This window comes from Xyrauchen texanus, chromosome 23 (genome assembly GCF_025860055.1).
Source record: "Xyrauchen texanus isolate HMW12.3.18 chromosome 23, RBS_HiC_50CHRs, whole genome shotgun sequence".
Lineage (NCBI taxonomy): Eukaryota > Metazoa > Chordata > Actinopteri > Cypriniformes > Catostomidae > Xyrauchen > Xyrauchen texanus.
The window spans coordinates 4,945,322-4,969,467 of record NC_068298.1 but is presented as its reverse complement, the minus strand read 5'-3'; the positions used below and the strand labels follow the sequence as shown (position 1 = coordinate 4,969,467).

Below are 24,146 nucleotides of genomic sequence, written 5' to 3'. Positions count from 1 at the left end.
TCCTGTATCTTTTGTTGATCCTGGAACATTTTTGTCAACAGAAGAAATGTTAACTCTAACCCAAACCCAACCTTTATCTTAACCAATGAACTACCCCTAAAATCAGAAGTAAATAATAGCTTTAGATATATGTTGTTCAAGGCCCAACCCTTGCCTCTAGCCTAGCCTTAGCCCTATCCCTATCCCTATCCCTAACCCTAAAATATGATTGATTCATTGGAAGGTTGTTTCAGGACCAACAGGGATTTAATCCAGGAACACGCCTGACTATGTTGAAATTAAATATCATATCTAAAAATCACATTTCATTTTCCTCAAACTTTTTTTTTAGTTGCTATGCTTGCCATTTTTGCCATTATTTGCCTGTATGGCATGCTAGTATCCCTTGTGAACAGTATCTTCTCAAAGACATTGATACCAGTTGGACCTTCTTTAATCAAGGTAAAAGATGATTTACCAATGAGAACAACACTTTTATTAAGTTTAATTAAGTCATACATTCATAGTTATACAGAAAATTAGTCCAGTTGATCTGATTCCCTAAGGCCAAGAGGAAAAAGGAATCTTTGAGCACACATCCGTGTGTCACTGCTAATTCCCGGGAAACCAGTGGACTTCTCAAGATTACCAAATTGCTGGAAAACAACGGAGTGTGTGGTATCCCTACAGACACGGTCTATGCCTTGGCTGCTTCCTGCAAGAACCCCAATGCAATCGAGAAGATCTACAGCATCAAAGTTTGTGCTTTTATTCCTGCAATGCAATATTCTATTGAAAAGTTGTAAAGCTTGTGATCTGTCAACTGACCCAATAAATTCTCTCTGGTAGGACCGTCCTGCAGAGAAACCTATTTGCATCTGTATCTCAAGTGTGGAGCAGCTTGTGGCCACGAAACCTCCTTTCAGTCCTCTTCTGTGGGAGTTCATGAGAAATGTCTACCCAGGAGGCATTAGCTGCATCGTTCCAAAGGGGGAATGGCTCTTCAAGCTTGGTAGGGTTGGTAACAGATACAGCAGTTACCGATAAAATATTTTCAGGTTTTAATCTGTGATTTTAGCTAGTGGTTCTCCACTGGATTGCTTTAGGACCCAATTTCTATATTGGACATCAATTGGCGACCCAACAGATTTCAATTACATTTTTAATATTGTTCAGAATTAATTTAAAATGTCTGTACAATCAAATTTTTTATTCATTTTATGGTCTTTGCCAGACAGGTGAATTTATTTCAAAATACTTTAGAGTTTGATTGGTTACAAAGCCTTTGACATCATCAACAAGATATAGGAAGCATATTCTCCTCCATTTAAAATGTTGATGTGCCTATATATTTTGTTATCTTAATTATTTGGATATTATAATTTTAGCTTTGTTTTTACCCTGATGTCTACCAAAACCCAATGAGAACCACTGATTTAAGCAGGTGTCATTTTCTCCGGTCATGTTGTTCTCAGGTGTGGGACCTGCATATGACCGTGTTGGGACTAGAGACAGCATTATGATTCGAGTACCTGACCACACAGTTACGGCTCACCTTTGTGAATTCACCGGCCCTTTGGCCATTACATCAGCCAATCCCAGTGGAGAAGCTGACAGCATCCACCATGACATGGTCATAAAGTAAGTTATCATTTATAAAAGCCCCAAGAAGTAGTAAACTGTACGTAAAACTGTTGTGTAGCAAGGACTGGACTGGTAATCTGGCATACTGGCCATTTTCGTCGTGGGCCAACGCACTTTGGGGCCGATCAGGGGTGGACTGGCCTTCGGGAGAACAGAGCGGGCCAGTGGGTCGGCCGTGAAATGGGCCGAATGGGCCGCGATAAGCTAAAATGAGCTGCCGCGTTATGCAGAACGGACCACAAAACGGCACCACTATATGCAGAAAAGGACAGCAACACCCCCCCCCCCCCCACCCCCCCACACACACACACCTCTCAAATGTTTGGCCAGTTGCTGTGTAAAATCCCAGGCAGATTTCTCTTCCCAGTCCAGCCCTGTGTGTACCATTCAGTAAATGAGAGTTTGTGAATAATCTGTTACCTTCAGACGACCCCAAACAACATATTAAACACACAACTCTGTGTTCTGTGATCAAAGGTTTTTTCGATATCCTAAACTGAAACCTATTCTGAAGCCAACTTTATTATGAGGGAGGATGTTTTCTCCACTTGTCTTGACATTTTATATTAAAACAAGAATTAATTTGCAATAGAAACACATCTTAATCTTGGCAGAGTTCCTTGAATGATGGTAACAAGGTATAATCAGCCCATTGTTTTCCTTCTTCAAACAGCCGTCTTGGGCACAAAATTGAAGGAGTTTTGTGTGACGGGGAATCAAATGAGGTGGTGGCTTCAACTGTAGTGAACTGCCTGAAAATTGATGAAGGTAAAATTATACTACAAATAGGTTTTTTTATATCACTGATATACTGTATTTATACCATTATAATATTAATAATTACACATATGTTAATTTCTCAGGAACTATTGGCATTTTACGTGAGGGTTGTGTGCCTGCATTGAAGGTGAGGCAGATTTTTGAACGGGTGAAAAACAACATGGTATAAAAACTGCTTCTCCAGCATCTGTAGGTGCTTAATTTTATGTGAAGGATCGGTTAGTCTGCACACATGAAGAGAAAACATTGAAATAACTGCACTCAGTAAATAGGCTACTTTATAGCATCAGCAGCAAATGCACACGTTAACAAGAATGATCATGTAACATATTAAGTGAATATAAATACATGACTATGCTGTGCATTTGCACTTCAATATTTTGCCAGTGGGTTTGCCAAGAGTTTGGTATCACATTGTAATTTGGTGAAGTTACTGAACCATTCTCTTTATTTATTGCTATTTATGCATTCTTTCACTGTATCACATTGTAATGTGTTTGTTGCTTAATAGTAACTAAATGTAAGTGTTGTTTTATGAAACACAAGCAATAGAATCAGTATGACAATTATATTTAATCTTTTTAAGATATGTCTATGTATGTACAGTATTTTTGTATTGCACTGGGAAACTGTAAATATATTCTGCATGTGTTCATGTGTAATTGTTTTTCCAATGTACTTTATTACTGGCTAATAAAAGATTGGTTTGTTAAGTTTATTGGTCACATTTTTATGTAAAGTCACTGAATAAAAAAAATACAAATTCCACAAGCATGCATACTGTTTGTAGTAAAACCAAATAAGAATAAATGCAATAAAATGACACATTTACTAAATTAAAATACAGAATTCAATGATAAAATACTGTATATTATGCATAAACTGTATACACAGGTATATATACAAATGCTCAAATCACATACATCAACAGTAAACAAAAGTATACAAAATAGGAAGATTACATATAAATTGTGGTGCAATTTGCAGATGTATAATTATGTACAATTAGCTATTCTGTAACTATTAGAGGTGTTCATAATTTACATTTACATTTATGCATTTGGCAGATGCTTTTATCCAAAGCGACTTACAGTGCACTTATTACAGGGACAATCCCCCCGGAGCAACCTGGAGTTAAGTGTCTTACTCAAGGACACAATGGTGGTGGCTGTGGGAATCCAACCAGTGACCTTCTGATTACCAGTTTACCAGTTATGTGGTTAGACCACTACGCCACCACCACTCCATGATAATTAGGATTATTTGCCATTTTAGTGGATTCTAATTCTAAAACACAAACTTACTTTAAAAAATAGAAATGTAATAGTTCTAACTTTTAAGCACGATATATTTCAGTTGAAATGTCAGTGTTAAGGAATGTAAACAGGCTTTATAGCACTGTTTTCTTAGGGAATAATAGCATGGAATAGCGATTTCTGTTTAGCTTTAATGATGGCCAATGTGGTCATAATTACGTAAACACAAGCCATATGTTGAATTATTCTCAGTTTTTAGATATAAAAGACATGTGCTTCATTCACTGTAGTATCTAGAACAGATATCGTTTAAAAGTAGCGTTACTTATAAAATGTATTTTGCTTTTTAGTTTTGTTTTGTATGGCAGAATTACATTTTTATTAAAGCTGATGAAGTTTGGCACAAGTGAAATGCATTATTAAACACAATGTTGTTGTAACTGTACCGTGAGTGTCACTCATACTGATCTGTGTTTGTGTTGTCACAAAGAAAATGACTAAGTATTAATATCAAATGAGATAAATACCTTAAATTTAATGGCATTCAATTATAATTGCATTTATTATAAATGCAATCAAATCAATCAATACATTCATGAACTCAGTCTTCCATGAACCCAATCAGAGTCTTCATAATTATGTTTATGTTTCTAAAGCTATACATGCTGTAAGTAAAGGATTTACATTTTAGAAGCTGTCCATATGTTAATATTAGGGCTGTCAATTTATCACGTTAATTCAGTGTGATTCATTTTATTAAAAATAACGCATTAAAAAAATTAAACGCAATTAATCGCAATGCACCCGGACTGTAATAAGGAAGATTCCTGAGAAATGCAATCTCTACTATTTTTAACCTGTCTAAAAATATGATGTATCAAATTTCGTCAAGCATCAAACGTTTCTGTAAATGGAATGACTGAACATTTACACCTTACAGAAAATTTGTATATCAAAAACAGTAATTCGTTTTTTTCCTTTCACCTTTTTTGCTTCATCATTCCAAATGTTGTAAAACATAGTAACTCCTATATTGTCATGGTATCAGATGGTAAATGTACGTTGATATATACCGTATGATTACCATATTCATATACCAAGGTACATGTTACATGTACATGTTATTATAGATGTTTTGCTATAATAAAACTATTATATGTAATAGACACATTTGCTAGATATAGCTGTACTTATGTGCAACATAATTGGTTGCTATTAATGGCTTTCTAGCTTTTTTACTGCAATTTCTTCACCGTAACTGTCATTGTTAGAAAGGCTACGGGTCACCTGTGGGATTTCCAATGAAAATGTACTGTTGTTATATCTTTAAGTCATCCAAACCCAGTGGCAGGCTGTGCATTTAAAGTCTAGGCCTTCAGTGTGATTCATGCCATTAAGAAAACATAGAAACTTGAAGAAAGCCAGAACTTGAAACAACACTTAATGCTCAAGAAAGCCTAATTTAACTTTGTTAAATTTGTGAAATGAACGTCTCCCGAACAGACATACAAAAATCATATTCTTTCTATAATACCTGGAAAAATCTATCTAATAATGTTTGTGATTTAAATGTGGCCTGCAATACATTTAGTTTCATCAAGGTACACGGTTATGCTGCATTCCATTCAAGTTGGATGTGGGATATTCCTACTTGATATCTCCGACCATAAATGCATTCCATTCCCAGATATTCCGAAGATGACGTGTAACAAAACTGCACCACTCCTTTAGTAGGGTTTTGACTCTCATCAGAGATGTCTCCTAGCAACCCAGCTGATAAACAATGCTGCAGCTCTGTCTCCTAGCAACCCAACTGATAAACAATGCTGCAGCGCTATGTCTGCTAGCAACCCAACTGATAAACAATGCTGCAGCGCTATGTCTGCTAGCAACCCAACTGATAAACAATGCTGCAGCGATATGTCTGCTAGCAACCCAACTGATAAACAATGCTGCAGCGCTATGTCTGCTAGCAACCCAACTGATAAACATTGCTGCAGCGCTAGCATTTGTGCTTTAGGTGTATGATTAACAAAAGAGGTTATAATGTTTTATACATCTGTTTCTGCAGGCGTTTGTTAAACAAGCTTTAATATCATGCAATTTATCATGCAAACTAATTTAGCGATATTACATAATAAAGTGAATGTTTATCACTTACTTTGTATATCTCCCTGTGTGTCGACATGTTTGTGTGACATCATGCCCCTGCATCTCGGCAAAATTGGAGTTGATAATTTCTGCACGAGCCTACAAGTTGTAATTTTGACTTCAAGATGCATTTCATTGCACTTTTCCAATTAGGAATTTGTAAAATCCGACTTTCCGAGGTGTAATGGAACGCAACACTACTTTTCAAAACTTGATCCGACACTGAATGCTCCAGCAGCCGAATTTACACTTAGAAAATTCCTGATGTTTCTATAACAAGGCAGAAAGCACTTAGCAATTTATTTGAAGTGAAAATCATATCCTAAAGATCACACTCTCCAAGAACAAATACATTTTGTATTTGCAATGTTGAGGGATTCTGTGGGAAATTCTGAAGGCCTGAGGGGGTTGAGCTCAAACTCACGTGCTGCTTCAGCTAACAAGCTTGGCTTCAGGCATGTGATTTGTGAAAAAGTTACGTTTACATTTATGCATTTTGGCAGATGCTTTTATCCAAAGCGACTTACAGTGCAATTATTACAGGGACAATCCCCCAGGAACAACCTGGAGTTAAGTGCCTTTCTCAAGGACACAATGGTGGTGGCCGTGGGGTTCGAACCAGCAACCTTCTGATTAACAGCCCTGTGCTTTAGCCACTATGTCACCACCACTCCAAAGTTGTCAAATATACATAGTCAAAAAGGTGATTGAGAATGAAAGGAGAAAAAAATGATTTATTTGGCATGTTTGGCCAGCAGAGAAAGCTTTGCTGGCCCTGAGAATTGTGCACTGTTCAAACCTTTTTAAAGCATTGTGTGTGATATTCTACCCCAACGTATGCCATTTTCAACCAGATTAATTATCCCGTAGTACTACAGCCACCCTGCAGTCTAGAGACTTCTATGGTTACAGTACTTAGCTGCTCAGTGTGAAGGCAGGCAAAGCTTGAGTTACAGAATGCATGTGTGACTGCTTCTCCTTGAAAACAACAATGTATCATAAATTGAATTGTGTAAGGAAAGTTGCTGGCTTAGTGCCAGTGGAGAACAACAGAGGTTCCGGAAGAAAAGAATCCCTTTCATTTTTCCTATAGAAAATAGATTTTTAACAATAATGTATAAACCTTTCAAGACAGACTTCCCTTGAGCTTGGAAGTTTTAAAGGTATAATATGCAAACTACTACTATTTGACCCAGAAAACACACTTTGAGTTTTATGCACTGAAGTAAAAAAAAAAACAACAAAATTATTTACGGAACAAGTCTCAGCTAATATTTAAATGATTATATCTTGGCAACAATTTGGAGAAACATGATTATACTGTTTAATTTTAAATGATTGTATCACTAGAAATTAGAGACTCTTCTTTTTAATTTAGTGCATAAAACTCAGTGGCAGTCCTGACACACGTGGAGTCCAGAGCCGAGATTAGATATGAGATGAATAATCAAACAATCAACCAATCAACCAACCAATCAACCAACCAATCAACCAACCAACCAACCAACCAACCAACCAACCAATCAATCAACCAACCAAACCAAATCCAACCAACCAACCAAACCAAACCAACCAACCAAATCCAACCAAACCAACCAACCAATCAACCAATCAACCAACCAACCAATCAACCAACCAATCAACCAATCAATCAATCAATCAATCAATCAACCAACCAACCAACCAACCAACCAACCAACCAATCAACCAACCAACCAACCAACCAACCAATCAACCAACCAACCAATCAACCAACCAACCAATCAACCAACCAACCAACCAATCAACCAACCAATCAACCAATCAATCAATCAATCAATCAACCAACCAACCAACCGACCAATCAACCAACCGACCAACCAACCAATCAACCAACCAACCAATCAACCAACCAATCAACCAATCATCCAAACAACCAATCAACCAACCAACCAATCAATCAATCAATCAATCAACAAACCAATCAACCAACCAACCAATCAATCAATCAATCAACCAATCAATCAATCAATCAATCAACAAACCAATCAACCAACCAATCAACCAACCAACCAACCAACCAATTAACCAATCAATCAATCAATCAATCAATCAATCAAAATAAGTAGCAACTAACATTGAAGCTATTAAAGGAAGAAAAGGTTTTAATGTTATTTTCATTTTGATTTTTCATTTTACAATAAATATGCTCTACATTTTACAGAATTGATCTGGCACAACAACAACGACTCAATTAGGATAACATTGAACAAATAGCGGCAACATTAAATTGAACAAATAAATTGACAATAAATAAAATGGTAACACTTTACAAAAAGGTTCCTAACAATGAACTAACAATGAATAATATATTTTAATACAGAATTAATTCATCTTTGTTCAATTTAGTGAATAAAATTGCAATGGTTTATTGTTAGTTCATGTTACTTTAAAGTGCATAAACTATGGAATAGTCTTCCTAACACTGTTCGGGACTCAGACACACTCAGTTTAAGTCTAGACTAAAGACTCATCTATTCAGTCAGGTATACACCTAATTTAACCATCAACTCTCAGCTTTAATTATGTCCGTTGGAAACGGAAACACTTATCATATTTTATAACATATACGCTAATATTATTCTATTTGTTTCCCTGTCTCAACCTCGGGATTCCAATGCCAGATTGAACTCCGTTCCTGCTTGATTTCAAACTCCATTGCTACGTGTCGCTGAGTGATGACAACTAACGGCAGTCTGTGCCAGCCAGACATCTCTTCAGTCTACTACGATGGACTTCAGAGAATGAACTGATGCCAACTCCAACCGTAAGACATGGGATACTTCATGTGCCACTGCCTGAACCTTGGACTTAGGATGGACATCACCGAACCTCACCGAAATGACCTGCCATTTGAACTACGATGCACTGCTCTCTGCCTGCGTCACCTTTACTACTGATGGACTGCAGTCTTAAAACGGAATACATAGACTATCAGTTAATTGCCAACAAAAGACTTCATCAACCAAATAACCAATATATAATATATATACTGTATAATATATGTATGTAAACTCAAATTTTGTAATGTAAGTTTGGTTCTTCATAACTCTTTATTGAAGAATTTTCTGAAATGCCTATGGTGAAAATTAATGGGACAAATACCGGAACCCAGGCCAATAGATGGGCAAACAATGTTGCCCATCTGCTCTATTGACAGCATGCTTGTATTGTAAAGCAGTATACAATTTTCTTGTAGGGTGGAAAATTAGGACATGGCAGTGGTGAACCTTTCTCCCTGCACCATTCTATTGCATTCATGTAACTATAAACAGGATGTTCGGGGAACATCATGAGACAGACTAAGAATTCATGAGACAGGTTTTTCTCATCATAGACAGACAGGTAAATAAACTGACAGGGCAGGTCATGAAGTTTGGGTTTCCTCCTCAAACAACCACACAAAAGCCCAACACATTACCGTCATATTTTCATTGAGATTTCCTGGAAAGAATCTCTTTTCTGTCTTGGTTACTTACTCTAAGGAAACAATTAGTCTTTGATGACTCAGAGTCCATTTAATGTATAACTAAAAAAAATCTCTCTTGTACTTCCTTAAGGATCAACCTGCAGTAAGTCCAAATGGACCTGAGTATCAATTACTTTTGCTCAGTAAATGAGGAAATTTGGAAAAATCCCACTGTTAACTGTTTATCTATAGTTAACTTAACTTTTAGTCTTCAGAACTGACCAGTTGCATGACAGTTCCTTATCGGCCCAAAGCTGATTGAGAATTCAAAAGCACCAAACCAGGAACAGAGCGAAACTTGTGAAAAATGTGCAAAGAATATTTCCTCATTGACACTGAAATACAGTATACAAACAAAAGCCTCAGGAATGTAGTATTTAATTCAAATTCCTGTTTTAGCTTTGGACTGATATTGCCAAGGTGCTAATACAATCACAGACAATATACATACGTACATATCCTTGTATATAAGTTAAATAACATCTTACCAACAATCAGGGCCAGTCCTACTCCATTTGACACCCTAGGTGAGAACCCCCCCTAAAATGATTAGAGAGCTATCTATTACTTTTTACACAATAAACAAATTGACACAAAATACATCCTAATGTGTATAAACCCAACTAGCAAAACATTAATTATAGCAATGTTGGGAAGAAATGGCTTCTTAAGTAGGCACCATAAATGGGTATCACTAAATATAGGGATAACTTTAATGTAAAGTGCACATAAACCAAGTCAAGTGGTCTAAGATGTAAAAAAATAAAATAAAGAAGGCACACTGTACGCAAGTACATGATCTATTGTTCTAAGATTTTTCAGGAGGGTTTAAAATTATTTATTTTATTCATTCATTTTGCAAAAACAGCACCAAAGCATAAATTTCTGGTGATTTTAGGAGCATAATTTGAAAATTTTCTTAGACTATATACAGTATATTGTGTAGCATTAAAGATGCTGTGGCTCAGGTGGTAGAGGGGGTTGGCTGGCAATCGCTGGGTTGGTGGTTTGATTCCTGGCTCATTCGGCACCACATGCCAAAGTGTCCTCGGGCAAGACACTGAACCCCAAGTTGCTGCCAATGGCAGGCTAGCGCCATGCATGGCAGCTCTGCTGCCACTGGTGTATGTGTGTGTGAATGGATGATTGGGACACAGTGTAAAGTGCTTTGGTAACCTCTACAGCAAAAAAAAGCGCTATATAAGTGCAGATCATTTAAAACCTTGGTACTTTTATTATATACAATAGGCCTATATCATAGTATTTATATGGAAGTCTACCCCAAAGGACATGTCCAAAAACATGGTATTGGGTTGGTTTTGGTACTTTTAAGCGCTTTTATGTAATTTAAGTGTTTTGATAAACTTTTAAATTACAAGTATACTTTTAAAAGTATTTTTACCTGTAGTCAGGGCTGGGCTGGGAAGAGAAATCGGCAACTGGCCCAACTGTTGAGGGGAGTGGGTTGACCCAATAGTTGTTGAGCAGGGGGGGAGTGTTTGCTGTCCTTTTCTGCACATTGCGGCGCCAATTTGTGATCCGTTCTGCATAATGCGGCGGCTCGTTTTTGCTTAGTGCCCATTCGGCACGTTTTGCGGCCGCCCCACCGACTCAATAGACAAATTAATTCACGCATCAGGCATCACTTTGATTCACAATAGCATACTATCCATACTACTGGTTGTAAGGCATTTAGTACACAGTCTATTTATTTTGTGGGGGGCGCCACAACACGTCATCAGAACTAACAGGATGCATTTTATTTGACACAGATTGAACACTTAGTAGATTGGCACCCCCGAAGCAAAGTCACACTAGGCACTTGCCTATGTCACCAAATGGGTTGAGCAGCCCTGCCAACAATAAAGGAGCTCTACCCAAAATATGTTAAACAAAACAATATCTGCTTGATATGACTTATCTTAGAGTATGTTTCAAATATTTAATGAAAATAGTTTTATTAAGATTTACACAGACTTTCTTTGGAATTAAAAAATCGAGATTCACTTGTTTGTGTTAAATGACTCAGTTACACATTTAGTGATACATAGCTACAGTAAATACGGTAGAATCACCTCCAATTGCTCAAAATCTGCTTTCTTTTAATTTATTAGTCCTTTATTGCCAAAAACATGTGAATGTCCACGTTTTATTCAATGACTTTGGACAAAAATAATTGTAATATCAGCTTTCATCTGTAATGTAACATAAATTATTTAGTTTCATTTCAGGGAAGGAAGTGATTCCAGAAGTCATAAAACAAAACAAGACCTGCCTTATCTACCTTATCTGAAAGGATTATGTGTCATGTTTAAACAATGGAGCAAATAAAGATGACATATTCACTGCATAGCCATCATTCTGCATTGTTGATGGAAGCCATTTTATTTAGGGCATGATTTCCTCTCTTATAAAGTTAAGAATAACAATGCAACAGACACTGAAAATGATTGGTTATTGCTATATATATAGCAATATATATATATATATATTACTCAAGATTGCATTTTAATGACAACAGTAGATTTTTGAAAACAATCTTTTTCTTTTGTTCTTAGTCTTGTCTATCATTTCTCTGATCAGTTGTCAATTATTTGAAATATGATCTACTTCCTTTTACTTAGTAACAATGAAGTAATTCCAAAAGTCATATGACAAGACAATAGCTGTATACTATAAATGAATGACATATCCACTTTATTACGCAATCACTTTGGATGAATTTAATGATAATATTAGCTTTCATTTGTTGTTACGTTACATTACATTTCTTTTTTTCTGCTTCAGTGCTGAGAAATCACATCATTTTATCTAATGGTGAAGGAAGAAATTCCAAAAGTTATAAATCAAGATCTGCTTTATGGAGCGTAGCTGTAATTATGACATTTATGGTTTAGTGGAGCAAACATGTAATGATCAAACTTAATAACCATCATCAAATGTCCTATAGGCCAATTGCTTCTGAATTGCTATAGGCCAGTTTTTTCATCTGCTCTTTGTTATTTGTTGGCACTGTCTATAATTGCCCATTAAATGCCCATGTCTCAAAAATCCATTGGAAAACAACTTGTGCAGTTTTGTCTGAAAATCATCAAAAGTCAACTTTGGTGAAGATTGTGCAATATTTATGAGTAGTGAAAAACCAAATAGAATTTTGTTACAAATTCAAAATGGCAGTCAATCTAGCAGGTGAAAATTTGAAGGTAAAATATATGGGAAATAGTCGAAATGGGACACTTGTTTACTACTCACCGAAGTTCACACTAGAGGTTGACTTAATCGGATTTTGCTGATAGTCGATAGATATTCGGCTGATAGTTTTTAAAATGGATTTATAGATTGTCAAAAAAAAAAAAATCTTATTCTTGCCATACTATGTTGGGCACAGACAAAGAGTCCTAAATGAGGCATCACACCTGTCACAAACTACAACATATAGAGGCTATATCACCTACAGTTTAAGTCAGAAGTTTATATACACTGTTGCAAAATACATTTAAACTCAGTTTTTCACAATATATGAATATTTTGGATCTAGTCGCGATCTCCAATTCCCCGGTCCTGTCTTTCTATGTTCATGCCCAGTGAGGTGCAGTCGTGAGTCTGAGTCTCTGTAGACTTCGCGAAGGAAGTAGAAAGAACGACAACACAGTTGGTCCGTATTCAATCTACTCAACATTTATTACAGCAAGCATGTCTTTTATATTCTTCATGACAATTAACAGCCAATAGTAAAGCGACAACAAGGCTTATGATCAAGGGGGAGAAACTGGGTACTCTGGAGTAATACAGGAACAAGGCCATATACAGATGCACCAGTCGTTATGCCATATGGTTGACCCTGTTCACCTCAAGAGGACAAGTATGACCTAATCAACTCACAGGAATAAGTATGCTGCATAAAATGCAGAACATCATAAAGAGGAAGAGAGAAACGGTCAGCAATTGCTAAATATATTGACTCAATACGCGTGCACTGCAGCCTGCATCTGGGGTCAACCGAACACACATGGAAGGCCAGAAACACACACACAGAGCAGAACAACATGCACTTATTACAGGGACAATCCCCCCAGAGCAACCTGGAGTTAAGTGCCTTGCTCAAGGACACAATGGTGGTGGCTGTGGGGATCAAACCGACAAACTTTTGCTTAACAGTTTAGTGCTTTAGCCCACTATGCCACCACCACTCCAAATTCCTGGATGTCTTGAGATGTTGCTTTAATATATCTACATAATTTTCCTTCTTCTTGATGCAACCCCCACATTTCATGGTTGGGATGGTGTTCTTCATCTTGCAAGCCTCACCCTTTTTCCTCGAAGCATAAAAATTGTCATTATAGCCAAACAGTTAAATTTTTGTTTCATCAGATCAGAGAACATTTCTCCACAAAGTAAGATCTTTGTCCCCATGTACACTTGCAAACTGTAGTCTGGATTATTTATGGCAGTTTTGGAGCAGTGGCTTCTTCCTTGCTGAGCAGCCTTTCAGGTTATGTCGATATATGACTCGTTTTACTGTGGATATAGATACTCGTCTACCTGTTTCCTCCAGCATCTTCACAAGGTCCTTTGCTGTTGTTCTGTGATTGATTTGCACTTTTCACACCAAACTACGTTCATCTCTAGGAGGCAGAATGCATCTCCTTCCTGAGCGGTATGATGGCTGTGTGGTCCCATGGTGTTTATAATTTTGCAGACGGGTGACAGAAATTCCCAATTCATCCACACTTAAGTTTTACTTTGCCAGTGTCCAAAGAACGCAAAGTTGTCAATTTATCTTCTTTGTAATTGGGTTGTTTCGGTTAGTTGGAGAGTCAACTGTCTAACTTTTCAATCATGAAAACACTGCGATTTATACAATATTATTATGTTTATAACAGTGGTTCCCACAATATGTCATAATAATATTCTATTACTTTGTTTTTAATGTGGATGGACGACAGCAGACATGCTTCGGATCATTTGTGAGTCACTCTTAGGAGGGTTAGAAGTCTGCCTAAGCTGCCTTTGGTTTAGTAGCTACTTTTAGCATTAAAATGCTTCATGAATTACTCTTAGATGAGTCCTACAATTAGGAGTGACATGCCCCTAATTTTTAACAGTTGCCCCTAAATTTTTGCGTTAGGAGCTACTTTTAGCCTTAAGATTTTTTGTGAATAACATTTATTCTATTTTGGCCACGTCTACACTAAATGTTTGAAAAAGAATTCATTTCGCTAAGTTTACTTCTGTCACAGTTCCTCCTGACACTCCCAGCACTTACACTCCACGATCTCTCTCTCCCGAATACTAATCACCTGCACCTGAAACTCATTCCCACATCAATCAGCTTCACATCATATAAGCTCTACTCTCCTGTCACTCTTTGTCTGGTCTCCACGTTGATCACAGACTCACTTACATGCTTCCTCCTCTAGATGTTTCTTGGTCTTCATCCCGAGCTCCGACGTCCCAGCAACGTTCTTCGAAGTTCTCCTCTCCAACGCTCCAGCGTGTTCAAGCTCCTCACTTCATCGCTCCATTGTCAAGTTCCCGTGATCTCCTCTCCATTGCACTGCACTCAGGTTTACCAGCTCCCCTATATCCCTCAATAAAATACACCTCCGGGTTTAACACTACCATCAAGTCTGAGTATCTGTTACAACTTCATCCCCAATATAACAGCATTTCCTAATCTAAAAATGGAGTGTCGGTGGAGGAAACAGCATTCTCGTGTGGATGAGAGAAGTAAACTTAGCGAAATGAATGTATTTTCAAACATTTAGTGTTAGAGATTTCAAATGAAAATTGATTATTGTGGATGTGGCTTTTGAATTTGAGACTGAGTTGCTTTAAAAAAATCGGTCGCTCATGCTCGTGTCACCAGAAATAGGCAACTCTCTATGAAAATGAATGACTTCTAATCACTTTATCGCTGTCAGTGTTAAAAGGGCTTAAGTTTTGGACTTTTAAAATATCAAACAGGGATATTTCTGACCTATATGCTTTTCAACAGCCTCTGGATGATTGCAAGCTGCGACAAGTACACGGACCGTGTCTGTGTCTGTGAAGACATTATACATACACATTCCCTATATATGCAAATATATTTGCCAATATATACTGTACCTTAAATACATAGTTCATAACTATCCTTTTAGGTTTTGCTACTCACCTGCAATCTGCTGATCGGATGAGGATTTCCTGGCCGAAAGGTGCAGGCAGCTGTCTTTGCCCCACTTCAAAGCCCCTCAGCTTGATCAGAGGATTTCAAAATGGAATTTGTGGGCTTTTAAAGGTGCAGTTGAAAATGTTGGCCAAGATAAAAAAAACTCACCCAAAGATAATGGTTAAACCAATATCATAACCGCAGGGCAACATGCCAACCGCATCCAGTAAGAAGCTAATGAAGATGAGCTGGAACGTGAAGGCATAAATTAACCAAGCCTTGTTGAGAAAAAGAGTGCCAACTGTCACCAAAACATTAAAAAGCTTGAAGCTGATGATTCCCACAGCTATGTGCAGGCCACAGACGTCACCATAGAGGCCAGCAAAGTGTGTCTGTCCCCACACTGTCCACATGGTACCATAAAGGATGAAAGTGTTGGTCTCCAGGGTCTTGCCACTGGCAAACGCAACAGAACCAAATAACAAGTGCAACACACCACCTGACACCACAGCACAGGGTACAATCAGAATTGCCAGTGGGTTTCTACTAGTGACAGATCACAGATGATGTTATTGAAAAAGCAGCCTGGATGCTGCAGCCGTTGCCTAAGACTTTAGCATCTGCATATAATAAAAAGCCCAGATAGGGAGCGTGTACATCTTTGTCACAGGTTTGGAGGACGAATTTATTACTGCGAGCCACCAGGTTCTTAACTATACCCGTATCTGTTGGTTTTTCTTTGGGGAAACCAAGTTATAAAGGGTAAAAAAAGCACAAAGCCAGAAGTAACAAAAATAGAGGCCTGTGCACCTTGCATTCCCCTCTGAGAGAAGCTTCAGGGTATGGCTGTAATGGCTATACAGTACGCCACAATGAACAATTGGTAGATGGAGTTCACAAATCCTCCTTGGGAGCTAAACAAAACTAGAATGGAAAACATCAAAGACAATACAACTGGAAAATGCATTGGGGAATAGGGTACTTGTCAGGTCCACAGCTAGGGCAGTAGAACCTTCGGTGAACCGTGAAATAGAAGTGAAACCATAAAAAGTGGCCACCAGAGTGTCTATCGCTCTGTAACTCCTAACACAAATGACCAACTGGAAAGAGCCTGCGTTCCACAATCATGGGACATGGCCAGAGAAAAGTCTAGGGACTCCACCAAGCAAAGGACAGGCTAGCACACTAGCCGACAATGAATTCATGACTATTCCAATTGCGACAACATCATTAGCTTTGTGATTCGGTAACAGTTTTGCACTATCTTTGCAAAATAGATATATATATATATATATATATATATATATATATATATATATATATATATATATATATATATATATATATATATAATTTTTAAATATTTAAAGATAACTATGTATAATTATATATTGATATAAATATGTATAATCATTATATTATTGTTATATGAGGGCCTTTCTCAGCAAATATTTGTATCTGCGATTAATCGCGATTAATTAATAAACCATGTAATTAATTTGATTAAAATGTTTAATCAATTGACAGCCCTAATATATATATATATATATATATATATATATATATATATATATATATATATATATATATATATATATCAGTGGTTATCACACTGTATGTTTAAGTTGTCACAATTATAACCTGATATTTATTGAAATTGATTTGAGAAGAATACCCTTTTTAAATAAATAAAATAAATACTTTTTTTTTAAGGTAACCCCCCCACCCCCCATGTATTATGTGACATCATAGATTTCCAGCTAATTTTAAACTGTAAAAAATGTATCCTAATTTAATACACTTTTGAACTGTGTTTATAACAAAGCAACATACAAAACACTGCTAGAGAAATCACCCATTTGTGCATTTGGACCCATTTCTATTTAAAACCTTACAGTTACTGAGACATATTGCCTTTGTGACAACTAGCTCCGGTCTCCCCTACATGCATGATATTTTTATTTCCCCAATTTACTTAATTAACAAATAGTACATCTTTAGTTATTACAGTGCTGTGGGTATTGCATTAATATAAACACTGGTGAGGTGAACGAATGAATGAATGTGTGCTGTAAGCATGACTAAGCATCTGCATGTGTAAACAGAGATAATCGTTTCTTCTTTTCCTTCAAGGCAGCTCTCACAGGGAGGTTGTGTAATGCACAGTTTTACACGCCTTCATGGGAGGGACCTTAACCTTAGAATATAAGACGTCCCTTTTGTTAAGTGAGCCATTCATTCAAGAAGAGGTTGTGCACTTCACTGTAAAGCTAACTCCTCAAGGTAGGTACTGCATTACATTTAACTACAATGATAGATGTTATACATTTCTTCGGTTACAGATATTTTAACACACTGAAACATCGTATCATGTTTGAACTCAGAATGCAAATATATTTGGATGAAAGACTTTTACTGAGGATGAGCAGTTTAACAGGGTGTAGTAATGAATTTTCCCACAATGATTTATAACTTAGATGTTGAACTTGTCAAGGAACATTTTGCAAATACTCTGTTCAATGGGACTTGTTGACTATAGCAACTGTAGCAACTGTGTCTTGCCTGAGTAAAACTCTCTGGAGGATGCTAGTCATATGTTAATATTTAATTCTGTAGGTGTGTGTGTAGTTGTCACCTGTTGTTTACTCTAGATATATTAACTTTCACATATATTCTTCAAATTAATCTAGTAATGTAAACAGTCAGAATTAGAGCAAAGCATGTCATTCCTCACTGTTTAATATTAAAATGTTTGTGTTTAGTGTACTAAATAAGATGGCAAAGAGTGTGGCAGTGATCCTCTCTGGGTGTGGCGTGTATGATGGCACAGAAGTCCATGAGGCATCAGCTGTAATGGTACACCTGAGTCGGGCAGGTGCCAAGGTGATGCCATATTAACACACACACATGCACACCAGGGTTTTGTGTAATTTAAGCAATACGCCTGTAATATGTTGATGCGCCATTTGAAGTAATTACAACTTGACTTTACAAATGTTCTGGATCCATTTTTATGCATTACTTGATAGCAGTGAAATATAATGAATGTCTGCAGATACTTTTATTTTGGAATACAATAAATGTGCAATAGTTCTTCTATTTAATATATATTGTTGCATGAAGCTGGGTGATGCAAATAGACTGTAATAAGCATTAGCATAGTGCTTTGCATCATTGAGACTTGACTTTAATGGAGCTCACTTTGCATTATAGGTTTCAATGTTTGCACCTGACAGTGAGATGATGCACGTGGTGAACCATTGTGAGGGTAAACCTGTGACGGAAAAGAGGAATGCATTGCAGGAGAGCGCCCGTATCGCCCGTGGAGACGTCACTGATCTGGACAAACTAGATGTCTCTGCTTTTGATGCGCTCATCATTCCAGGTAATCGAAACTTCTCTAGTATCATAATATTGCACTAGTAAAAGATTCCTGTAGAATATATAGACCAGAATATCATAGGGACTGGTTTTGACTTGGGCCTGTAAGCAACCCCCCAGAAGACCATAGAAAACACCTAGCAAATCCTTTGTGACTATTAGAACACACTAGCTACCTCCTTGCAACACCCTAGAAACCACCCAGAACACCTTTGCAATCACATTAAAAAGCCCAAGAAGCCACCTACATCACCCTAGCATCATGGCATCAAGATCTGCACAAGCAAGCACCGCACACATTTTCTTAATTTTAAAAATCCAGTAAATTTCGAATCAATATGCAAGTAAAATATGGAGGTTCTTTGTGAAATATTTGAAATGCAACTGCTTTATTAATAAAGATTTAACTCACAATGGACCATACAGGTGGGTTTGGCGTGGCTAAAAACCTGAGTGATTGGGCTACCAAAGGCAAGGAGTATTCAATCAAACCCCAGGTGGAGAAGGTCATCAAAGGTTTCCATCAAGCAGGAAAGCCCATGGGCATGTGCTGTATCGCCCCTGTACTCGCAGCTAAAGCTATTCCAGGATGTGAGCTCACCGTGGGCCATGACAAGGAGTGTGAGATGTAAGAAAATCGATATTACCTGTTTTTACAAGTTACAATTTTAGAGTCATTCCATGAAGTCATGGAAAGAATGTTTAAAATGGTAAGGCCACCGTTTCTCATAAGAGAAATTAAGGTTTAGGCCGTAGAGTTATTAAAAGGGAGCCCTGATGAAGTTACCTTATTAGATGCATGACTAATTAACACTAATAATACTCTCTTTGTTGCGACTGCAGGTGGCCGTATGCTCAGGTTGCAAAATCCATGGCAGAACTGGGGTGCAAGCACTTGAATAAGAATGTTGGCGAGGTGCATGTTGATAAGAAGAACAAATTGGTGACTACCAGCGCATTCATGTGCAACGCTCCCGTCCATGAGGTCTTTGATGGTGTGGGTGTCATGGTCAAAGAAGTTCTCAAACTAGCCTAACTTTGTCATTTCAACTGTCTAAATTAAATATGTTTATATATTCCAGTCTTTTAACCCATCAAGGTTAAATATGTGTCACAATTTATATCTCGCAAAACTGGTGAGACCAGTTCATGTTCACTAAAGGAACATTAATGTCAATTATTTAATAGAATAACCTTTTGCGGGACTTCTGCACTGACTGTCAATGTTTGTTTTTGTGATATTATACCAGTAAAGATTCCAGAGTTTCTAAAAACCCTTCCTTGTTCTTGATTTCATTTTAAGTCAATAATTATTATTCATATCACAGGGCTTTTGATATAATGTTTGGTCTTTCGCCAATAATTCTGATACGTTTTTATTGTTGTTCTCACTAGGATGCTAAATACATTTATTATTTAATTATTTATTTTTAGAGACAATTTACAATCATATTTAATCATAATACACAATGATGACTGTAAGACTTTATAGCTATTACAGTTTCATTTTCTGTTAATGCATGATTTTCTGTAAAGCTGCTTTGAAACGATATGTGAGAGGAGAAATTAAAAACATGAAATGGGATAAAACACATGTTGGCATATCAAACATAAACATTAATCTTGTGCATATGAAAAGTAAATAATATATTGTAATCATAGAGAAAATAGCAATGAAATGGATTTCATTCATCCAGTAAGGACAAAGCAGCAATTTGAATCGATCGACAGGTCTCAGATATATACAGTTGGTATTTAAAAGTTGATTGATCGATCACAATCAAGTATTCCAGAGAGCCTTGCAATTGATTGAGTTGCATTAGATGTAACTGGGGAAAATGTTCAAGGGATGCAATTATTGATATTCACACACTCTCTAACAATGAGCTTTTCATGAGTAGCTCTAAAATGGTTTGAAGAATTAGCATTGCATCCATTGTTGTGCTTTAATGCCCCAACCAACTTGGTGTGGATGGTGACAATAACATGCCACTTAGTAGCTAATTAACACCTTTAATGGATATAACCAGTGGCCTGTGACACCGAGCAATAAGACCCAGATCAAGGCAGAGTTTTGTGGTTTCAAGACAACAAGATCAAGACACGTCTGATGACTATGTCTGGTGTATGGTGCATTATAGTATACAGTATATGATCATTTGTTCTCTTGAATGCTTTTACACTTCTCCTCATTCAATACACTAAACCCAAGTAATGATCCTAATGAGATGCGGCATGAGCAGGCAAAGCTACACTCTAATTGGACACAGATACATTTTGTATATTGCATGAGCCCAGTTTAACATGCCACCTTCCACTTTCATTTTGTTTAGAGCATTACCTCAGACATTCTATTCTATTCTATAAATCCTAAAAGAATATAGTATAATATTCTATTAATAACTATAGTATCTTTTTTTTGCATAGAGTGAGGCACTTATATTAGCCTGATGCCACACGTGTGTAATACTGCAGCAATGTATTCTGAGAATGTTTTTCACATTTTTGAATGAGCTGCAAATGAATCGACAATCATCCAGAAGTAATATTAAACAATTTATTTAATATTTCAAATTTAAATGACAGGTTTAGAATGTGAATTCAGCTCAAGGCTCATACTTAAAATCATTAAGTTTAAACCCCACAGCCACCACCATTGTGTCCTTGAGCAAGGCACTTAACTCCAGGTTGCTCCGGGGGGATTGTCCCTGTAATAAGTGCTCTGTAAGTCACTTTGGATAAAAGCGTCTGCCAAATGCATAAATGAAAATGTAAATGTAATATCTTAAATACAGAGCGTAATATAAGTCAGTTACAGTTTGCAGGTTTCAATGGAGAAATGGTTGTATTTGTCAAAGCCGCTGACCAGCACTGTGGCAGGGAACGTTCTGGGTCGCTCCGGATCCTGTCAGGAAAACACACATGTTTATGCTTATTCCAGCTTTAACAGTGTTTATGGCTAAATATATCGTCCTCTGTATTTGAATTGGGAGTTTTTACCTGGATTGGATAAGTACATGTGGGGACGTAGCGGATCACATAGCCACAGCGCCTTCGATCAGACAAGTTGGGATCACTGGCATGAACCAGAAGTCCATCATGGATCTAAAACAATGAATGAATGGACATGCAAAGATGACATAATATGCAGATCACATGCAAACTTGTGCATATATTGTTGTTTCTGAAAGTGATAAAAAAATGCAATGATCATTTTGAGAATGATACTTACAGAAATCTGACCAGCTTGAAGGGGGCATAAGATTGCATTCTCAGTCTGCACCAGCTCCTCTGGGATTTCTTGATTGACACTCAGCATGTTGCTGACTCGTTTTGATTGGTAATGGGGCTGGAGGCCAGAGTGGTGACTTCCTGTTAGACAAGTAAGTAACTTTAGACACTTCAGATTTCAAACCTATCCAGAAATAGTGATTTAAATTGGTCTTTTTTTTGCATTTAGCCATTTACACGGCACATCTACTCTGAAATGCATACTGCACGTCATGACGGTGAAAAAAAAGCAGCATTCCATATTCGTAGGACCAATGCACCCAAACTTTCCTATAACTTTAGCTGTTGCTTTGGACTTGCATTTCCTTCAAGAAATGCAAATCTAGTAGACTGTGTATTTATTATAGAATGCCAGTTCTTTTGATTAAATAGAAAAACTTCTAGAATAGTTGTCACACCTGGAATAACCTGCAGTGCTCCATTGTCCTCAAGTGAGTCATCCAGAGCAAGCCAGACAGACAGAACTGGACCTCCATCAAAACCCCAGTACCTAAAGACCAACATATGATGGATTACAATGTCATTTTTGACAGTCGAGCAAATATAAAACCAAAATGACATATTGGAAATGTTGCTTACTTCATGTCCTGATGCCAGGCCACAAATGACATGCCATCTGTCTTCTCATTGTTGTTTGCCTTCTTTTCCTTCTCGCAGGTATTGCTCAATTGGCTGGAAAGGATTATTCCACCGTTCTCTTGCTTTTTGGCAGGTCTGTTACGCACTGGATATTTGCAAATGAATCTGGAGTCGAGCATGATGACATCAGGTCCCAAAACTGCTGTGACCACCTCTAGAAGCCTTGGGTGTTTGGCGAGGCCCATCACCCAATCAAACTCCATATGGACATTATGAAGACTGTAAGAGGTGTATTCTTCACCTGTAAAATAAAATGCATTATTTCAATCTGAAATTCAGGTTTCAACAATAAATATTAAAATCCTGATTTCCAGGCTTGGAAATGTATAAACAACACATGCCGAAGTGTCCTTGGGAAAGACACTGAACCCCAAGTTGCTCCCAATGCCAGGCTAGCACCTTGCATGACAGCTCTGCCGCCAATGAATGGGTGAATGAGTCACAGTGTAAAGCGCTATTAATACCGTTAAGGTTAAAAAAGTGCTATATAAGTGCAGACCATTTACATACTGACTTTACTAGAGTATAAACATTTTTGATGACTTTTCTTTACTACTCTTTGAATAGAAAATGTATACTTTTACTCTGATACATTTCTCCAAGCCATTTTTTTTATTTTGCGATTGGACAAAGCAGAAAATAACACAGCCGTAAATGTAAACTGCTGCAGATAGTGATGTCCGATTCACGAATGACTCGCTCGAGTCAAATCTTGCGATCAATTCGATTATTTTCCATCTTTTAATTTGGTTCAAATAAGTGATTTGAATGTTTCAATTCGCAAATCAATTCCGGATTCTACGTCAAAAACACTGGGAACCAAGGAAAGCACGAGTTGCAGTGTCCGGGAAACCAGTTTGAAAACAACAATAATTTTTGCCATTTTTTTTGGTTTCATTAGAGGCCTAGAAATTACACACATCACCTTTAATAAGTCATTTAAATTACTTTTGTGAATATACAGTACATTTCAACAGTAGCTCTGCTCTAAATATTTCTTCAGCTAAACATGTTTTTCTGACTGCAATCAATTATAAAATAGTTTAAAAAAATCCTCATAATGGTGTTATTATGAACGACAGGAAAAGTCATGAAAATTCATTGATCAAACCTGTAAATATATACCTCAATTGAAAGGTTTCCTGTACACTGCAAACAAAACTAACATAAGAAACAAACATGCACAACTCACCGTGTTTTTTCTCCAGCTCAGCAAAGGCATCTCGGGCCTGTTGTAGCTCTTCAGGACTCAGGATAGGAAGAGCTGATAGGTACCCCTGCTGCTCATACAGAGCCTGAATGTGTGCCACGTCCATGTCTGGACGAAATGCAAGAAATCTTCGGCTTGTTCGCTTATGCAATGGCA

General features: G+C 37.2%; 2 protein-coding genes and 1 pseudogene across 2 annotated transcripts; 1 reads left to right on the top strand and 2 right to left on the bottom strand.

Annotated features, from left to right (window-relative positions):
• Nucleotides 1–2,622: 2,622 nt before the first annotated feature.
• On the bottom strand, nucleotides 2,623–17,328 carry LOC127663259 (uncharacterized; annotated as a pseudogene).
• A 380-nt stretch (nucleotides 17,329–17,708) lies between these two features.
• LOC127663048 (glutamine amidotransferase-like class 1 domain-containing protein 3, mitochondrial) lies at nucleotides 17,709–20,146 on the top strand. The gene is made up of 5 exons (XM_052154449.1): nucleotides 17,709–17,752; nucleotides 18,232–18,352; nucleotides 18,683–18,854; nucleotides 19,277–19,478; nucleotides 19,694–20,146. The coding sequence occupies exons 2-5, from the start codon at nucleotides 18,245–18,247 to the stop codon at nucleotides 19,884–19,886; spliced, it is 675 nt and encodes a 224-aa protein (XP_052010409.1). The 5' UTR covers nucleotides 17,709–17,752; nucleotides 18,232–18,244; the 3' UTR covers nucleotides 19,887–20,146.
• A 1,291-nt stretch (nucleotides 20,147–21,437) lies between these two features.
• On the bottom strand, nucleotides 21,438–24,121 carry LOC127663047 (L-threonyl-[L-threonyl-carrier protein] 4-chlorinase-like). The gene is made up of 6 exons (XM_052154448.1): nucleotides 23,973–24,121; nucleotides 22,721–23,021; nucleotides 22,540–22,631; nucleotides 22,083–22,222; nucleotides 21,851–21,955; nucleotides 21,438–21,755 (listed from the first exon to the last, which is right to left on the bottom strand). The coding sequence occupies exons 1-6, from the start codon at nucleotides 24,094–24,096 to the stop codon at nucleotides 21,663–21,665; spliced, it is 855 nt and encodes a 284-aa protein (XP_052010408.1). The 5' UTR covers nucleotides 24,097–24,121; the 3' UTR covers nucleotides 21,438–21,662.
• Between the last annotated feature and the right edge of the window lie 25 nt (nucleotides 24,122–24,146).

Bases quoted from the DNA above. Each gene is read 5' to 3' on its own strand.
- LOC127663047 (XM_052154448.1), bottom strand. From the start codon at position 24,096: ATGGACGTGGCACACATTCAGGCTCTGTATGAGCAGCAGGGGTACCTA. The intron at 22,223-22,539 runs GTGTGACAACTA...CTTGTCTAACAG, and splicing joins AGCACTGCAGGTTATTCCAG to GAAGTCACCACTCTGGCCTC. The intron at 21,956-22,082 runs GTAAGTATCATT...TCATTGTTTTAG, and splicing joins TTCAAGCTGGTCAGATTTCT to ATCCATGATGGACTTCTGGT.
- LOC127663048 (XM_052154449.1), top strand. From the start codon at position 18,245: ATGGCAAAGAGTGTGGCAGTGATCCTCTCTGGGTGTGGCGTGTATGAT. The intron at 18,855-19,276 runs GTAATCGAAACT...TGGACCATACAG, and splicing joins TGATGCGCTCATCATTCCAG to GTGGGTTTGGCGTGGCTAAA. The intron at 19,479-19,693 runs GTAAGAAAATCG...TTGCGACTGCAG, and splicing joins CATGACAAGGAGTGTGAGAT to GTGGCCGTATGCTCAGGTTG.